The 18647-nt window shown below is 42.1% G+C and overlaps 1 protein-coding gene across 1 annotated transcript in view; it reads left to right on the top strand.

Annotated features, from left to right (window-relative positions):
• Positions 1–2373: 2373 nt before the first annotated feature.
• Positions 2374–18647, top strand: part of LOC134445012 (tripartite motif-containing protein 16-like) — a 31547-nt gene continuing 15273 nt past the window's right edge. The window contains exons 1-5 of the mRNA XM_063194150.1: positions 2374–2621; positions 12547–12937; positions 13488–13583; positions 16826–17059; positions 17182–17359. Of these exons, the coding sequence (XP_063050220.1) occupies positions 2374–2621; positions 12547–12937; positions 13488–13583; positions 16826–17059; positions 17182–17359 (1147 nt within the window). The remainder of the gene's footprint in view (positions 2622–12546; positions 12938–13487; positions 13584–16825; positions 17060–17181; positions 17360–18647) is intronic.

Here is an 18647-nt window from a genome sequence, read left to right as displayed (position 1 = left end):
TATGTCATTTTCAAAAAAGTCCAAATATCTCACTTCCTGTTGGGCGTGGCTATGGCGTCATATGCCTTTTTTTGTTTGTCTTGGTGAGATACATCACTACAAAGAAAAAACTCCTGAGCCCGCAGCTTAAACAATACTTTGGCCCCACGCCTAAACACTTTATGGTGCATGTCCACGTGCCCGTGGACCATCAGGGGTTAAAATTTGGTGTGTGAGTAGCGGGGGCCATTTCTGATTTGTGTACCAAATGACAAGTGTCCGAGAAACTGAAAATTGGCCCAAGAGCACAGAACAAGGAGAAGAAAAATAATAATAATTAAAGACGCAAGCGGCGATGACGGACGTACATTGCAGGGGCGGGACATGCCACCTAGCATATTGCTATGCCCCCCCCCCCCCCCCCCCCCCCCCCCCCCCCCAAAAAAAAAACACTTTAAAACACTCACAAACTGAAATGGTGGTGAACTTCCTGTTTTAAAATTAGATACCTAAATTCATTGGGCCGCCATCTTGTCAAATTAGGAGATATCAAAAATTCTTTCACAATTCTTTATCGTCAATGCTTTGACGTCATATACAATGAATATTAAGCGAATTCAGTGTATGGTTTAGGAGGAGTGTTTCAAATCCCATTACATGTAAACTTGGAAAAAGTCCAATTATCTCACTTCCTATTGGGCGTGGCTAATGGGTTGGCATTGCAAATTTGTTTGGTTTAGTGATATACATATGCACGATTTTTTTCGCGGCCCAACGACAAACTATACGTCAGCCAGGAACTTCAACGCGATAGGGGGCACTATTATGTCCTGCAGACGAATCCGGATCCGAACTTCTGTTTCTGAGTAGCGGGAACCATTTCCGATCATCGTGAACACCAGATGGTGCAAGCCACGGACCTCGTGGAGAGCCAACACCACGAGTGCGAGTCTGTCTCGTCTGAAGCCGAGATTGTAGCCACGCCTCCTCCTTCGTCTAAGTCATTGTGACGGGTCAACCATGCACCGTCACTGCAGCCAGGTGCTGCCAATGATTGAGACTCTTGCCATGACCATTTGTGTGCACTTTGGGACAATTGTTTGCTTCATTGTTTTTAAATATGTTCTGAGTTACCATTGAGCATTATATATTATTTACAAACATTTCATTCACCATTTGTTTCAGTGGATATTCTCCGGTAGTGTTCTAAGAGCTCGTTAAAACCATCAAACATTATTGGGAGTTTTACAAATGCTAGCATCATCATCATCATCATTACTACAACCTCTTCCAGTTTAAAACATTTAGTAACTTCATCCCATTTTGTGTTAAGTTAAAATGACCACAAAAAGTACAATTTACTTCTAACATTGAGTTTATTTAGTTATAAATTTAAAATCATTCATGTGCATGACCAAACATTTCCACCTTACCATCCCTGTAGCACCTGGTCCGTCAACTAAAAGAGTCTGTACTGCTTCGCGTTCAGAATAAGAGTCCTCACTTCCTCCCGTTTACAGGAAGTAGACTGTCTGATTATTTTAAAATGTATTATTAGGCTGTAACCTTTATATTTGCGTGGTCAAATGTCAGCAGTTGTGTTTTAAGACACTTGTGTATTTATTTCATGTTTGCATGATTTATGTTTAGGCTGTTTAAAGCATTTAAGAGTGTATTTCACTTCAGGCACCCCTGTAAGGTCCGTGCAGGTTGGTATGGTCCAACTTCTGTCACGTGACGGTGGTGTTCAAATGGTGATTGTTCCATTCTGTTGGGAGAGCTGCTGATGATAAGACATGTGTCTTGAGCTCTCACCCAGAGGTATCGGATTTGATTTCGTTTGCTGATGTAAGCTAGATTCATTTCCTCCTCTTGACTGCATTTAGTCAAAGCCTTATTTGTTTTGGTTATCATACCATTTTTTGTTTGTACATTTTTTAAAGTCCTTTTCTTTTGAAGTTAAGTTAGTGTTTATCTTTTGTTTGAGTGATGCCTCATGGCCTTCTTTGGGTCAAGAAAAATAAACAACCCATCATCTGAGAACGTGTTTGTGTCTTCCTGAGTGTTCAACAACTGCTCTAAGACTGCTGGGCAACGGTACCTTTAACAGTCATCCCAGGCTTATGACAACCAACTGCGTCCTGCATTCCAACATGCAAATCACTGTAGAGACGGTGATCTTTCGGTTAGAGTCGGAGAACAGCTCCACTCAGAAACGCAGCCAGGAGAAGAGCACACAGGCCTTAGAGGCCTCTCCCTTCAGCACCTCCAGAAGAGAGTGCATGACTCAGTAACTTTGTGGCGTCCACGGACTCCCCGTCCACTGAGAGAGATGCGACATGTCGCACAACTGACCTGGCAATCATCCGCTAGACCTGCTAGATCTCCATTCGGATGTCCAGGAAAAGACGCCCTGTCCAGGGTGTCTTCCTCCAACATCCTCCATCGGGCCTCCTGACGCTAAATCGTCACCGCCCACAACGCCAGGATCAGCAGAACACGGCGAGGAGGGAGCCTGAGCTCCGCCCCAGAGAGCAGGCCACTGCTCCTCAGTCTAGTGAACCTAGTTCAATCCCAACTGGTGTGACCAACCTCTCCAAGGGGGGTGGGCCTAGCCCACGCTCCATCACCTGGGGAAGGGGGTGAGCATTCGAACGCTAAGCCTGGCTCGGCCAGACTAAAACATAGGTCTTAAAAGCACAAGTACTCGGACAGACCCTTGGTAACCGAACTCGTTCAAAACCTCTCGTACTCTATTTTAAGATGCAAACTATGTAACTCTCGCTCACCTTTAACACGCGTTCTACGCTAGTCAATCACACCATGCATGCCATAGACGTATTAGCCATCATGATAAAGTATGTTTCTCTGTAATTAGACATCTAATGCACCCTCTCAACACGCTTAGTGGAATTAAAATACCCCGTATTTGATCCCTTGTAGCATGGTTGACAACATATTTCGGTCTAAGACCCACACTAACGTTTACTCATTGCAGAATCACCTGGCCTATAGTCTTGGCATAGCTGTTATCCTCGATTTGTCAATCTGAAACCTAGAAATAGGATTCCTTCTCAATTTACCAACATTGAGTGACAAATCTTTTCAGAATCAAGTCGGTCTTCTATGTAGGTTTCTGGCACAACGTACACGTACGTCTAGACTCCTCCTCCTATCGTAGCTTATGACAATCCTTCACTCTACCTCATTTCTTCCTCCTGCACCTCTACCTCAAGCCCACTGGGTCAATCCCAGTTATTCCCTTTGTTAGAGACGCGCCGTCTCTGTGGACTGTCGACAGTCCCTGTTCACGAGCGTGCAGCCAACTGTCTAAGGACAAACCACAGAAATTAGAGTAGCACGGACGGATAATCATTAGCTAACCAACACCCACAGACCACGATTCTGACACCATGTGACCACCATAACACAGTCACTACACTGAATTTCCCTGGGACTTCTAGTTAGCAACTGGGTTATCACTGTTCACACTCATCTCATTCAGCCACATACTGATACCGCACTTCACAATCACATACTGATACTACACGCCACAGTTACACAATGATACTACACCTGACACTACACTGCAAAATTGGACCACCTGGTCTATGCGCCTGAGAGCCTCGACCGCACCCAAGTCCAACTCCACTGGGGACTGTGTCTCCATTAACCTTCCTAAGGGTAGGCTTGCTAACACGCTGACTGACCCTTTCCCTTCCTTTCCTTTTTCATTGATTTTTCTTTGATTTTGGTTTGATTTTTGGTTTGATTTTTTTTACTTTGATTTTTGGTGTAAAATGTCATATGTAGTTTAGTTAGGTAGCTTTAGATGCCACTGTGAACTTTATGAACTGTGAACTGTATGAACTTTGAATTGCATCGACTGTTTCTCAAAGACCTTTTCCAGAAGGACCTTTCGGATTACCTTTTCACTTTGGATTACTCCCTATGGACTGCGACTCGTGGCAGAAACACACTCCAGACCCACAGGGAGGGCATTCCATTCACGACCAGTGCATCAGGGGGGAGATGTAGGTACTGTTCCTGCCATTTCTCTACGCAGAGAAGCTCATAACGAAGTTGTGAGAATCATGTGACTCAAACTGATGACGATTGAGACGAAGGTCACTGGGCATAGCTTATGTACTGAGATAGATGTGTTTTTGAACTATGACTTGAGTTATTTTTCATGTGCACATGTTTATTTGCATTTCTCCTGCTTCTCTGTCTATCCTCCTGCTTAGCTTAGGTTAACCTCTGCTAACTCATTCTGTATTAATGGCTACTAAGCCTAGCGACCCCGCTTGTGGCGTTCGCACGGAATAGTTCAAGTATTGATTAACCATCAATGTTCGGAACTCTCCCAGGTACGTCATAACGTGATCGTTTTGCTTACTAGTCCAGAAATACACGCGCTGCGCCTTTTGTAGTAACAGGCCGTAACAGGCCCTAGGTTAGCTCAACGCGACGCTAACCATTTGTTTACACAGACACGCATAGCCACTAGAGTTCCATCTCTCTTTCCCTTCTCTCTCTCTCTCTCTCTCCCTCTCTCTCGTTCTTTCACTCTCTCCCTTTCGAAATACTAGATTCTAAGAACCCTCCGAGCATTTCGGTACTCTTTTATACACTTTGAGTGCATAATCTGTAGTAAACCATTCTCTGAATAGCCAACTCTGCTCGGAGCTCTCTGCAAGTTAGCCATAGCCAAGTTGGGCTTGCAGCGTCTACACAAGCACGCTGAAACCCCACTTCCTGTAGTTTTACAACTCGTAATGGCTGCGTAGACGGCAACGTCTCCCACTTGCTATTTCTTTTATTTCGTTTTCTTTCTCTCCCTGTTCTACTCGGACTTGTTATCGTTAATTCCAGAACCCTTTGATACATTTGCGCGTCCACTACGGGACTTGAAGCGCCTGAAACCACACGGTTTACTTGCTACATAGCTGCTAGCTATCCCTATTGTTCACGGTTCTGCTGCTAACGTTAACCTAGCCGAGAGGACACCATTGTTGCCCAGCAACAGACACGCACATAGTAATCAGCGCAAGTTCCTCTCACTGACTACGTTCTCATTCCCTTTCATCTCTCCCTCCATTCCACTCGGAATTATGTGCATTTATTACAGAAACCCAGACATTGTTGTGAACCCTTTGGGCCCTGCCTAAACGACATTAGGCCTTTGCTAAGCGGCTACTTATCAGTAGCCTTTCCATGGTCTATGTTTTCTGTAGCTAATGCTAGCTTAGTCAATCACACGCACATGTGGTAGCCTATAGCAACCAGACCTCTGCTACGCACACACACACACACACACACACACACACGACTTGTGCTGGATGAGCGCAGTTCTCTTCCGGTAACATAAGGNGTTAGTAGGTCCTTCAGATAAGCTGGGGTCGTTCCTGTGATGGTTTTATAGGCAAGGGTCAATGCCTTGTGCTTGATTATACTATTGTGCCTTATTATTGTTATTATTCCATTTAACCGATTTTGAATGTAATGCATTTTATTAGATTACTTAGTAGTTAATAAAGTTATTCATTTGATTGCATTTTGTTGTCCTTGTTGCTTTGTACACACAACCAACCTACTATAGAACTTTGCCTTCAGATCTACTTTTGTGCTTGTGTACCCCAGCTGATCACAGAGAATAGGCCTTACTGTTCACTGTGCCCTGCTGAGTAACCCCAGTACAAAACGTATTATTAATTCTGTGTTTAGCAATTTATTGTTGAATATTGTGATTGATAATCTTAAGGATTTTATGAGACGGTCCTTTAATTACATTTTAATTAATTTGTTTATTAATATTAATTAATTCATAATTAATTAAATTCCCAAACGAGATTTTTACCTTCAATTCCTGGTATAGCCGCATGAGGAGTAAATCCACACGCAGCTTCCCCTACATTAACGTAACTTCAATTGCATAACTGCAGTTGAACCTACATTACTAGAAATGAAACCCCGCTGAAAATGAATGGGGTTTTATTTCTGGTGAGTTAGAATTAAACTGGTGAGTTAACACCAAAACGTAGCATGGAAATCTACAGGGTATATTGAAGAGTGAAGTGTGGGACACGTGGTCCGCAAACAAGAACAGCTGACAGCAAAGCATCAAGGATATCTGGGCTTCCATAACTTTGATGAAGAAAATTGTGATTTTATTACAATATTCTAATGATGCGAATTCCCCAATTCATGTTTTTTTGAGCTGGAAGGCCAAAATATGTAAAAAGAAAAAAATGAATGATTGGAATAGTTAAACAACTGGGCCATGAATCTACAATCCATAGAAATAAATCAACTTTTTCATGCTATTCTAATAAAGTGGCCTGGAGCTGTACATGGTGTATCACCCCAAATTTCAGATGCTCTACCTCTGAGACTGAGGCATCATGAGGATGGACAGAGGGCTCCAGTCCTGTCATAAATCACACCAGCTCCACCTGCTGCTATGCTATTGAGGTCAGGGGTCAGTTCAGATATACACTCACCGGCCACTACATTAGGAACACCTGTTACAACTGCACATTGAGGCAAATTTCTGATCAGCCAATCACAAGGTGGCAACTCAATGCATTCATGCATGTAAACATGGTTGAGATGATCTGATGCAGTTCAAATAGAGCATCATAATGATGAAGAAAGGTTATTTAAATGATTGTAAGCATGGCTGTCAAGCAGAAAGGGCCTGATTTGAGAAAATACTGATCTACTGGGATTTTCACACACAACCATCTCTAGGGTTTACAAAGAATGGTACGAAAAAGAAAAAAAATGCAGTGAGCAGCGATTCTGTGGGCCTTGTTGATGGTAGAGGTCAGAGGAAAATGGCCAGACTGGTTTGAGCTGATAAAAAGGCAACATTTAAGTCAAATAACTAGTCATTACACCCGAGGTATGCATAAGAGAATCCCTGATTACACAGCACATACAATCTTGAGGGAAATGGGCTATAGCAACAGAAAACCACATTTGGTGCCACTCCTGTCAGCTAAGAACAGGAAAATGAGGCAACAATTTGGACAGGCTCACCATAAACGAGACTAGAAGATCGGAAAAATGTTGCCTGGTCTGATGAGTCTTGATATCAACTGCAACACTCAGGTGGAATGGTCAGAATTTGGCGTCAACAACATGAAAACATGGGTCAACCCTGCCTTACATCAACATTTCAGGCTGGGGATATAATGGCATAAAGATATTTTCTTAGCACAATTTGAGCCAATTAGCACCAATTCACATTTTTTGGAATGCCACAGCCTGCCCAAGTATTGTTGCAGGCAGTTAAGGCAGTTCTGAAGGCAAAAGGGGGCCAACCCAGCACTAGAGAGGGGTTTCGTAATTAAGTGGCCGTTGAGTGTAAGCAGGCCCGTTGCGTTAAGGTACGCAATGTAGGCAGTTGCCTAGGGCCCCCGAGTAGGTGGGGCCCCCAAGGACGACAGGTTATGTACCCAACAACAATGACGATTTTAAATATCTTTACAATAAGGCACTGTCATCTGTATGAAGGGCGCTGCTGCGAGGGAAGCAACAGCGCCTCTCTAATACCCCCTGCTCGAGGGGGCCCCCCTCCCAATAGGTTTGCATCAGCGACAACGTGAAAATGTCAATTGCCAAACAGCGCAACGACAATTTAGTCAGTCAAAGTACCCCCAGCTGGAGGGCCCCCCCCTTCCAATTGGTTCAAGCGTCAAAATCCAGCGCAAATACAAACTGGAAATCAAGCGACATAATCTCTCACTGGGTGTTGCTCTCTCACTGGGTACAGTATGCTCTACATTTTTGGCTCAAGACAGTTGCTTTTATAATACAAGTTAATTTTGAAGACGACACATTACTCTCTGTACTGCCAAACCACCAAACTGTCCCAGGCCAGTTGACATCGCACAGACAGCAAGGTGCATCATTTAGCCTACACTTTACAGTGTATTGTGTTTTCAAAAACGTCTGTGAAGCATTAGGGGCGTAATCCACGTGCTGTAACAAGCACTGGGCAAACGTCGATTGTTCAGTAAACGCGCATTTTCCCGACACGGAACTGTTTTGGATGTGGACAAACGCAAGAAGAAACGAATGAACAATGTAATGACTATCGTATAACACGAGTCACACAAGTGCATTGAGTGGGATAGCTACATTGTAGCACAATAGCCTTTCTTGCTATTACTATGGATTACACCTTGGAATTTGGAACCATGGTTGTGGAAATGCGTGGATTACAGTCAGAGGTTGGGATACATTCTGGGATAGGCTACATTCTGCGGTCAAGACAACTCAAGGTAAGGGCACCGGGATATTGGTCCCCTATAATTGACACCGTTGTCAACCACGGAGTAACGTGTTAACTTGTTCAGTGATCCTTGGTCGCTACAGTAGCCTATTCGTGTTTGCTGCGATATTAGGCAACATTTGGATTGTATTTTCAAGTGCGTGATGGATGCGATACGAAAAAAATCTCGTCGAGGAGACCCCCATTGGGTTTCTTGCTTACCAATATCACATCCCCCCAAACCCACACTGTGCCTGCTCAATCGTTTCTCAGCCTTGAGTTTCTGGGCTGTAGGCCTATTGTTTTATGAGTCAATATTTCGTTTTGCACAAATGGAGCACCCTCGGTTAGATTTTAAAAGTGATTGGAAAGATTAGACCATTCTTTATTTGTGCAATGATCATGATTTTCGTGGTAGGGTAAAAAAAAAAACCTGATATAGGCCTACTTTCATGTGAGAGGTTAAACAACTGAACATTTAACCCTCCTGTTACCCTCAAATTTTGGAACATCCGTGATCCTTGGGGTCAATTTGACCCCAACCACTTAAATGTCTACAAAATCAGTAGAAAACAACACTTTGGCACGTGTTTATGTCTCAGATATGTATTATTGCTCTGTTGGTGACATAAAAAGTCCTTTAAATATATCCTAGCACCCCCACACATAGCCCACACACCAACAAAACTTAATCCATGATCAGGCAAAATTTAGGAAAAATAGCAATAAAATGTCATTAATCGGTCTAAAAACAGTTGGACACATATTATTGAAATTTTAGTGGCTCCATATACTCCCTAAATATGGATTTCTATTACTTATAACATTTGAAAAGAAAACAAACATTTGATTATCAAGGATATTATCGATCTATTACCGTATGGCTTAATTTGACCCTAAAAGAAATAGACATTTTCCCAAACATTCAGAAGGTTTTTAAGTCCAACATTCATTTTCCTTGAATGTTTGAATTTGTATTTATAACACAAGTATAATAGTTAGGTATAGCCAACAAAGAGTTTTGGGAACATCATAGAAAATCATTGTTTTCCACATTACTTCTACGCTTGAATTAATGTGAAGGAAAAAAGCACAAGGAGCATAAAAAAACCATAAGCAAAAATGAGCATGTGTTTCTAGTAGACACAGTACATGTTCATGATAGTGGGGTAATGTTTGAAGGAACAGGGCTAGCAACTTGTATGTTTACTTCTATTCACTATGTATGCCCACTGGAGAACTTGTGGTATGGACGTCAATGTGTATGTCCTTCACAAAAGTTACAGCTGTTGCTGTTCCTGCCTTCTCTATGTCAGGTAGCAGCAGTTTATAACCAATGCTGCAGACAACTATGTCAATTTGGAACACCATACTGAATAGAGGAGAAGAATAGCACCATTATCTCTCAACATAGCAACCAACCTTGAGATCGCATCCATCTAAAGAAGTACATCGGCTTGTCACCATCAGAGCAGTCCATTTCAATATTTGGATCACAATCATAAAGCTTCTCTTCAAATATACCATCACTTATAATTATGTATGCTGGGCACAGAACAGCATGCACAGCAATGCTGACTATATGTGACCCATCTTATGCTAGCGTGTGTGTGTGTAGTGGGAGGGTGCAAAAGTAGCTCCCAGGGTACAGGGCTGGGGGGGTAGGGGGGTTGCTGTGGTGGGTGCCATGATGGTACTATAGGTACAACAAGGTTCAGTTGGTGGATTTTGTCAAAATGTCAATGCTGTAGTAGCCACCACTGTCCAAAATGTTGCCGTGAATTAGTTTTAGGCCTCCCCCATGTCATTGATATATTTTAGTTATCAGGGGCCAAACAAAAGCAAAATGTTCAGAAGAAACATGGCTAAATAGCTTATTTTCATGTATTTCACATTATCTAAACATATTTTAACATTTATTTGCAAAATATGGATGTTCCATTTATGTTTTATACACTTGAAACAATTGGGGTCAAATTGACCCCAAGGACCACGGATGTAACCAAAATGTGTACAGCACTTAGGAAAAACATTTTTGTTGAAATTTCACTTTTTTCACATGTATCCCATCTATTTAGGAAAAGTCATCAAAGATGAGGCAGAAGAAATATGTACTACATGTATTTTTCAGGTGTTAAACATTGAAAGGGGTCAAATAGACCCCAAGGATAACAGGAGGGTTAATTAGCCTATGGCCTACTTCATGAGAAATGAGCCTACTGAATGGAATGAGCTTTATTTGTCCAGGTCTTTCTTCATAACGTTTCATAAAATGAACTGTAGGGACTAGTTATCATAATAATTAGATTGCATTTCCTCACAGAAAATGCTGGTGTACACATGAAGAGTTCAGATGCAAAACCCCCTAACTCCATTTCTGAAGACCTGCACTTCTATATTTTTAGCGAACCCCGTTCTTGGTTTGGTTTACATTCATGTACTTGATAATACATATAAATAGTTATATTACATAAATAAAATTTTAAAAAAATGTAATTTTGATAGCTTTGTACTAAATAAAAATTAATTAAGATTATTTTCTGAAAAGGCATTTAGGGGGTTTTGCATCTGAACTCTTCATATATATGCTTGCTTTTTATGCATTCATTGCCCTTCATGCATGTGTTGTCCTAGCCACAACACTGTCTGTAAGGTGACTTGTTTGTTCCTAAGTTTCCATGGATTCTGTGACATTACTGTATGTTGTAATGGTAGGCTATGTGACAATGACAGAAGTGCCATCCAAAAATGGTCTGGCCCATCCGAAACAGAAATTCTTGTGCTGTGACTGCCCCATCAGGTGCCCCCCCCCCACCCCCCTCCCCGGGAAAAAATGCCATAGGGCCCCGACAACCCCTTTGCCTAGGGCCCCCAAAATCCTAGAAACGAGCCTGAGTGTAAGTAGATGAATGTTATTTGCAAGTTCAAGGTTTTTTGGGATTTTGCTTCTAAACGTTAAAGGGAAAATAGAAACCAGTTGGTTTGTATTCAGAGGGGGTCCTACAAATAGGATAAGACATATTACCTGGTCATATTATAACTTAAAGAGCCGTTCAATGCCTTTTCTGATGTCATGTTGCATTTTTACAACAGATTGAATCATTTATGAATGAAGTTCATGTAATGGCTGACTGAACAGTCCTTCGTCCATCATGAATATAACAAAATACAAGAAAAAATCAATGACTTTAGAGATCTTAAAGCACCAAATGTATAATTTATGCTATGCCATGTCAGCCATCTTGGATTTTGGTACTAAAACTTAAGGGGCAGTGGGTGGAAACAGGTTGTATTGTGTTCAGGAGGTGTAAGAAATACAAAAAACACCAATTCAAAAAAGTTATATGACATGTTTCTTTCAATTACATTCAGTTGTGTAAGAATATGACCACATCTTGGATTATGGGCGTTTCCACTTAAGAAAAAAATTGGAAACAGGTGGATCCGAAGAATATTGGGTCTGTAGTTGATAAAAAACACATTTTGGAAAAATCTATATGAAATGTTCCTAAACCTTATTTTTGGGACAATTGAACCTGCACTATAGGTAGACAGATCAGCAGATACAAATAAAACTGTTCAAAATGTGAGCCAAGCGACCATCAAATACAATATTATATTTTGCCTCATAGTGGAGCTTGACCTTACTACAGCCCTTTGATGTGCGTAAAGGGAAAAGAGCGTAAGTGCACGGGAGAATACGCTTACATTCATTTACATGCGAAACTCCCAGAAACACACACACACTGAAAGTTGCATGACTGTGTGTGCACATATCAGAGCAATGCAGAACAACAGGTTGGGCTTCTGTCACTGAATAGTTACACACACAGTTAGTCACCTGTTTGGCCACACCCATATCCATCCTCACTTGGACCTGCCTTCCCCCTCTTCCTAATGGCAAGAATAATTCTGATTGGCCAATCCCCAGCCCCTCCCTCCCTGAGCTCCTCCTTAGTGTTCTGAGGTAGTCAGCTGTCACTCTGCTGCTGCTTCTCAGAGTGTGCACTTGGTGTTCTGTAGAGCTACAACATGGCGTCAGCGTCTTCTCAGGAGGAAGAATATTACCAGGATAAGATGCATGGGAAAAGAAAAAGAAAATATAGCACTTCCCTTGAGGAGGACTCCTTCACTTGTCCAGTCTGTCTGGAGCTGCTGAGGGATCCAGTGACGACTCCCTGTGGACATAATTTCTGTATGAGATGCATTAATGGCTGTTGGGACGATCCGGATGATTTGAAAAAAAAATATAGCTGCCCTCTGTGCAAACACACATTCGACTCCAGGCCTGTCATCCACAAAAACCCTCTGGTTGCTGAAATGGTGGAGAAGTTCAGGAAGACCAGCATCCACGCTACAGCTCCTGTACACTGTTATGCTGAACCTGGAGATGTGGCCTGCGACGTCTGCACCGGAAGAAAACTCAAAGCTGTCAGGTCCTGTCTGGAGTGTATTGTTTCGTACTGTGACACTCATATAAACTCTCATCATCCAGGTAGAAATCACACCATGATTGATGCCACGGGCCAGCTACAGGAGAGGATCTGCCCCCGTCATAATAAGATTTTTGAAATATTTTGTCGCACCGACCAGAGTTGCATCTGCTATCTGTGTACAATGGACGATCATAAAGGCCATGACACGACCACGGCTTCGGCAGAATGGAGTCAGAAACAGGTATGACATAGCCTGTGGGGAGTACTGAGCATAGATCTATTTTTGGTATTGGCTACTTAGTTATTGTTTTATAGCAGACCAGAAATGAACAAATATGTTACAGATGCATTCAGAGGCAGACCATGGTGTGATAAACAGTACGATTGGACTATCTAACATTGTAACAACTGCAGAATATTGACGGGCCAAGTAGCCAACCTGCATGACCGGTTGGACTTGTTTTAACACGTTGTTCATGTTGCATTAACTGCTTCTTGTGAATAATTACTGCCAAATAATTTCATTTCAACCAACAATGCACCCTGTAGCACTCTCATAAATACACCATCAACTGAGAATCTGTTGTTTTGATTCCTGAAGGTCCAGGAATATTATATTGGTACCTTGGTGTAGCCGTGGGGTAACGGTTTAGGTAGCTGGACTGTATATCAGCCCCTTCATCCCTCCATGTCTGAAGTGTAAGGCATCTGTACCCAATACCCTGTAATATTAGTAAGTCGTGTAATATCAGTTGCGTTTGCTATTTGTAATTTAATGTAATGTAATGCAGGGTGGATTGGAACGGAGCCAGAGGAGATGCCAGCAGATAATCCAGTTGAAGGAGAAGGAGCTGCAGGAGCTGAGGAAGGCTGTGGAGACTCTCAAGGTGAGAACTGACCACAGGAGAAGACAATCTGCTGTAGATTTCTGGTTATGCAATGCAATGGTAGTTGTGATAAATGATAAGTTCATATGATGAATGATAAGTTCTTTACGTAAAGTTGTGGCCACTGAGGGACATCGGTAAGAATTAGAGCATGACACGTGAGTGGATTTTCACTCCCGTCCCATTCCGGTCCCAAAAGAAAATCCCATCCTGTCCCATCCCAATACTTCTCCAAATCCAAGCAAGCACTGGTTTAGGTAAAAACAGCGATTTTGAACATTCGAACTGAGATAAAGCCTTTTTTGTCACGGGTGCGCTCTGACTCTCCGAGTTTAAATTGCGGGTCTAAATGCATTTTCACGCCCCAGTAGCTTCCAAGTAAACTATTTTGGTGCAAAAATCACCTGGTCAGGCCACATCATCTGAAATGCTAGCTAAGCTAGCTAATGTCACTTGACTGGCAGTTTTCGTTCTGTAGATAAAATTAGACGTGCCAAAGTACTCACCCAAAATTAGGTTACTTCCTGCTGCAGGCTGTTTTTCATTACCACCTTCCATTTTACACCTATCTTGATGGCAGCAAAACTCCTTATCCTTCCATCAGTGCTGACAGGACATGTTTTGTTTTGATGCTCTAGGAAGTAAATGGAGACGTGACGTGACGTGATCAGGAAGTGGTTTGATTCGCTATAATAAAACTCAAATACTGTGTGTAATAAAATGCACAGATGATGAAATATCCAGATCCTGACTTTGTAGGAGTTTTTACTTTGTAGGTGTTTTCATGATCTATGTCAGTTCTGTTCATCACATTATTACGAAAATCACACAGAATGTGCGTTAGAATGTGTAGATTCAGAATGCAATTTTAAAAAAAACGTAAAAACGCAATTTTACGGTTTGGGAGCCAACGCATGGGAGGCAAGATGTATTTTTACGTCACTTGGTAGTGAATGTGTTAATAGTTATGAAGATGGCGTAGAAAACGGTGCTTGCGAAAAATGAGGGATGGTAATTACACGGTAACAACATTTTTCACAGAAAATTATTATATATCTTTATTGCAAACATGTAGAAATGTCATTATTGTTTGTGTCTTTTATAATATATTTATTGTTGGTTTGGGAAATTTGTGATGTTTTCTATGGGGATTTAAAAGTGTGTTTTAATACTTTTTGTAACTTAATTTTCCTATTGGTTGAGTAGTGAATCAATCAGCAGTAACTTGAAGATTGTGAGCTCTTTAATAGGGCAGGCCTTTCTCATTCTAGAGAGAGAGGGGTGACACATTTGCTGTCCTGACATGAGTTGGGGGTAGAGAAGCCCCTTTCTCACAGCGGTGGGAATTTAGAGCTTAAATCAATTGCAAATTGCCACTTTTAGTTACTATATTGCTATAGGTCATTACATGGCCGGTCAAATTATTCAAACAAATGTTTCAAATAGCAATAAAGGTTTAAGGGCTGGTCCAGGGAATACCGGAAACTAGTCAGCCAGAACAGAATTAATAATCCCACAAGAAGGCACAAACACACACAAGCTTGAAGGCCTTGAACCATGAACCGCGGTTTACTGAAATAGAAAATAGAAAAATACAAAACAAGACATAAGCAACAAAAATAAACAACAAAAATAAACAAATACACATAATACTATATACAGCACAATATACAATATATACAAAGGGTGAAGGGAGAAACATGAGGACAACTGCCTACAGCAGAAGAAGGGGAGAGTGAGGAGGAAATATACCTACAGTAGCTGTGTGGACCTGAGGCATGTGTATGTGCCTGTCTACAGCAGACCCACAGAGCATGCATTAACCTGAACATGACGCCAAAGTAGCTCATTACTGAACAAATATACCCTCTGACGGAACAGCGGCATACAGATGAGAATGAGTGAACATACTACAGAGCTACTGCACAATACAGAGATGTAGTGCATGATAATACATTAAACAGACATGACATAATACAGTACAATAACAATGCAATACATGAACTCACTGTCTCATGGACGCACAGCTTAACAGAAAGAACACTGTTCATATGGACGCATGGGATCCTGAGGCGTCCAAGGAATAGAAAGTGATGGATCCCAAGTGACTAATCAGGTGTTCTGCTTGACTGATGAGTGACCTGTAATGCAGCCCCTATGCACACAGATGCACACCAGGGTCCGTGCTTGGGGGTGTTACCAGCAGGCCAGGAGCCGGAAGGTCTGCTTGCTTGGCCAATCACTGCCTAGCCACACACTTGGTGCATGACGGAAAAGTACCAGGTCTATAGGTCGGTGAAAGGGTCTGTAAGTCAGTAGCAGGGGGAGCAGTAGAAGTTTGGGGGAGGGGGGTGCAGCATCTCACGGGGGATGGGCTGAATGTTGAGGTGTGAGAGTGACCAGAGAAAGGGGCTGAACTGTCAGACTCACTGGGTCCAGGTGGCACAATTCTGGACAGATAGCTTGTCAAAACGGTACTGTTTCCCCCCCTTGATAACCTACTCAATAATGTTTGAAAACATCCATTTTACATATATTGATACTATAAGGATGAGTATGCGCAATATGGCAGATAAAACACATCACGCTAAATAATTTGCTGTAAAAGTTTACCTCCGAGTTTGAAATCAAGCAATGTCTACTTAAATCTTGCATAACTGTACACAATGAAACATATAAACAACAAATAAGGAATTGTACTTACAGTTCTGGACGCACACAAGACATAAGATGCATGAAATAAACTGCTAACTTAACATGTGGATTGAACAATAAAACATGGTGACCTCTCCCCAAACTTTCTAGAATATTACTGTGACAGGAGTCATTCACTTGCCTGCATGGACGAGAGGTTCTATGAATGGCTGATTCTAATATTACTAAAATGTCTAGTCAGACCCTTTGATGATGATGAGCTGTGACACAAGCATGGATCAAATGCTGTTGGCCAGAGGAACTAACATTCACGACCACAGATAGACATTGCTAACCTGGATTTAGTAAATAATTAAATGTTTTGCAAACCAGTTGGATTCATAATCAACACTGCTACAGTATTTATTATAGTATTGTAGATAAATGCTCCTGTGTGTGTGTGTGTGTGTGTGTGTGTGCGTGTGCGTGCATGCATGTGTGTGTGTGTGTGTGTGTGTGTGCGCATGCGTGTGCGTGTGCGTGTGCGTGTCTGTGTTTCTGCGTGCATGCTTGTGTGTGTGTGTGTGTGTGTGTGTGTGTCCTATCAGTCTGGTGCACAGACAGCAGTGGAGGAGAGTGAGAGGATGTTTACTGAGATGATCCGCTCCATTGAGAGAAGGTGCTCTGAGGTGACAGAGCTGATCAGAGCTCAGGAGAAGACTGAGGTGAGTCGAGCTGAAGGACTCCTGAAGCGACTGGAGCTGGAGATTGCTGAGCTGAAGAGGACAGATGCTGAGATGAAGCAGCTTTCACTGACACAGGATCCCATCCATTTCCTCAAGGTAGACATTACATTTTAGTTCAAACTTTGAGTTCAAGACATCAATAAATACAGTGGCAATACAGCCCTGTTAATTTCCCCCTGATCAAGGGCTCATGTCAGTGTGTGTGTGTCTCTGTGCAGAACATTGTGTCCATCACTGGGAGGCCTTACAGCACAACTTCAACCAACGTGACCTTCAGCCAAAGCTTCTCCTTGGAGCCCCTGAAGAAATCTGTGTGTGCATTGAAGAAGAAATTAGATTCAGTCTTCAAGCAGGAAATAGTCGAGATATCCACAGCAGGTCTGACAAATATAGAAAATAATAACAGACATTCAATTATCGTTCCAAGGCAAGACATGACCATTTGATATTTTGTGCTTTTCTTCATCTTGTAGCAGTGGAACACATCCAGATCATCCAGAGCATACACAGTGAGTCTTAACCACACACACGCACACGCACACGCGCACACACAAACTGTGATAACTATGTTCCTGTCCAAAAATGTGAAGATATTGCCAGGTATTTCTTCACAACCTTATTCGAAGTATCAAACACCCCACTGTGGTCTGGACAGGTTCTCTAGCTGACAGTGGCTGATTTAATTCTGACCAGGAAGGCTCAGAGTTTTGAGTGACCACATCAGAACATAGTTAGATCTGTAGCTTGTCTAACATACTCCTTCTCCTCTACAGATTTGCTAAAGCTTCAGTGTGATGTGAATGTTGGTTTTCATGTCCCAGGAGACAGTGTTGGGCAGGTTACTTTGAAAAAGGAACTAATTATTATATTCCCGAAACGTGGAGTGTCGGGGATGTAATGGTTTTGCGTGCGCTGCCGCGGCTGCGTCCGCCGCCGTGTAAGGTCTTTCGTGTTAACGAGATAACTTTTGAACGGATGTTTGGATTTGTCCCAGATTTTTTGGGTGAATGCTCTAGGGCAGGTTCATGAACTGATTCGAGTTTGGAGGTCAACACTTTCAAGATGGCTGAATTCAAGATGGGTGAATTTTTATTTGGCCCATAACTTCTGACTGGTTGGATTGATTTCTCCCAGATTTGGTGTGTTAATGCTCTAGGGTAGGTTCATGAACTTATTCGAGTTTGGAGGCCAACACTTTCAAGATGGCTGAATTCAAGATGGCTGAATTTTGGTTTGGCCCATAACTTCTGACCAGTTGGATGGATTTGTCCCAGATTTGGTGTTTCAATGTTCTAGAGTAGATTCATGAACTGATTAGATTGGGGAGGCCAATCATTTCAAAATGGCGGAATTTTCATTTGGCACATAACTTCTGACTGGGTGGATTGATTCGCCCTGTAAGACTTTATTTTAAAGGTTCACCCTTTCAGTGGATCTACCACATTAGGTACAGTGTAATAACCAGCGTAATGTATTTAATACCATGTAATAACAGTGTAATACCAGTGTAACAATATGCAATACCTGTAATTAGAGATAAGATGTACAGGATCCAAGATCCGGTTCCGGATCCGGCAGGATAATAGGGTTTTCCAGACTATCCGGATCCGGCAGGATCTTAAGCAGTGGATCCGGTATCCGGCAGTTACCTAAAAATCAGGATCTGGGGCATCTCTACTTTTTA

Source organism: Engraulis encrasicolus, unplaced genomic scaffold (genome assembly GCF_034702125.1).
Source record: "Engraulis encrasicolus isolate BLACKSEA-1 unplaced genomic scaffold, IST_EnEncr_1.0 scaffold_91_np1212, whole genome shotgun sequence".
In the NCBI taxonomy this organism is placed as follows: domain Eukaryota; kingdom Metazoa; phylum Chordata; class Actinopteri; order Clupeiformes; family Engraulidae; genus Engraulis; species Engraulis encrasicolus.
Note: the sequence above shows the minus strand (reverse complement) of the source record. Positions and strands in the feature narration are given on the sequence as shown.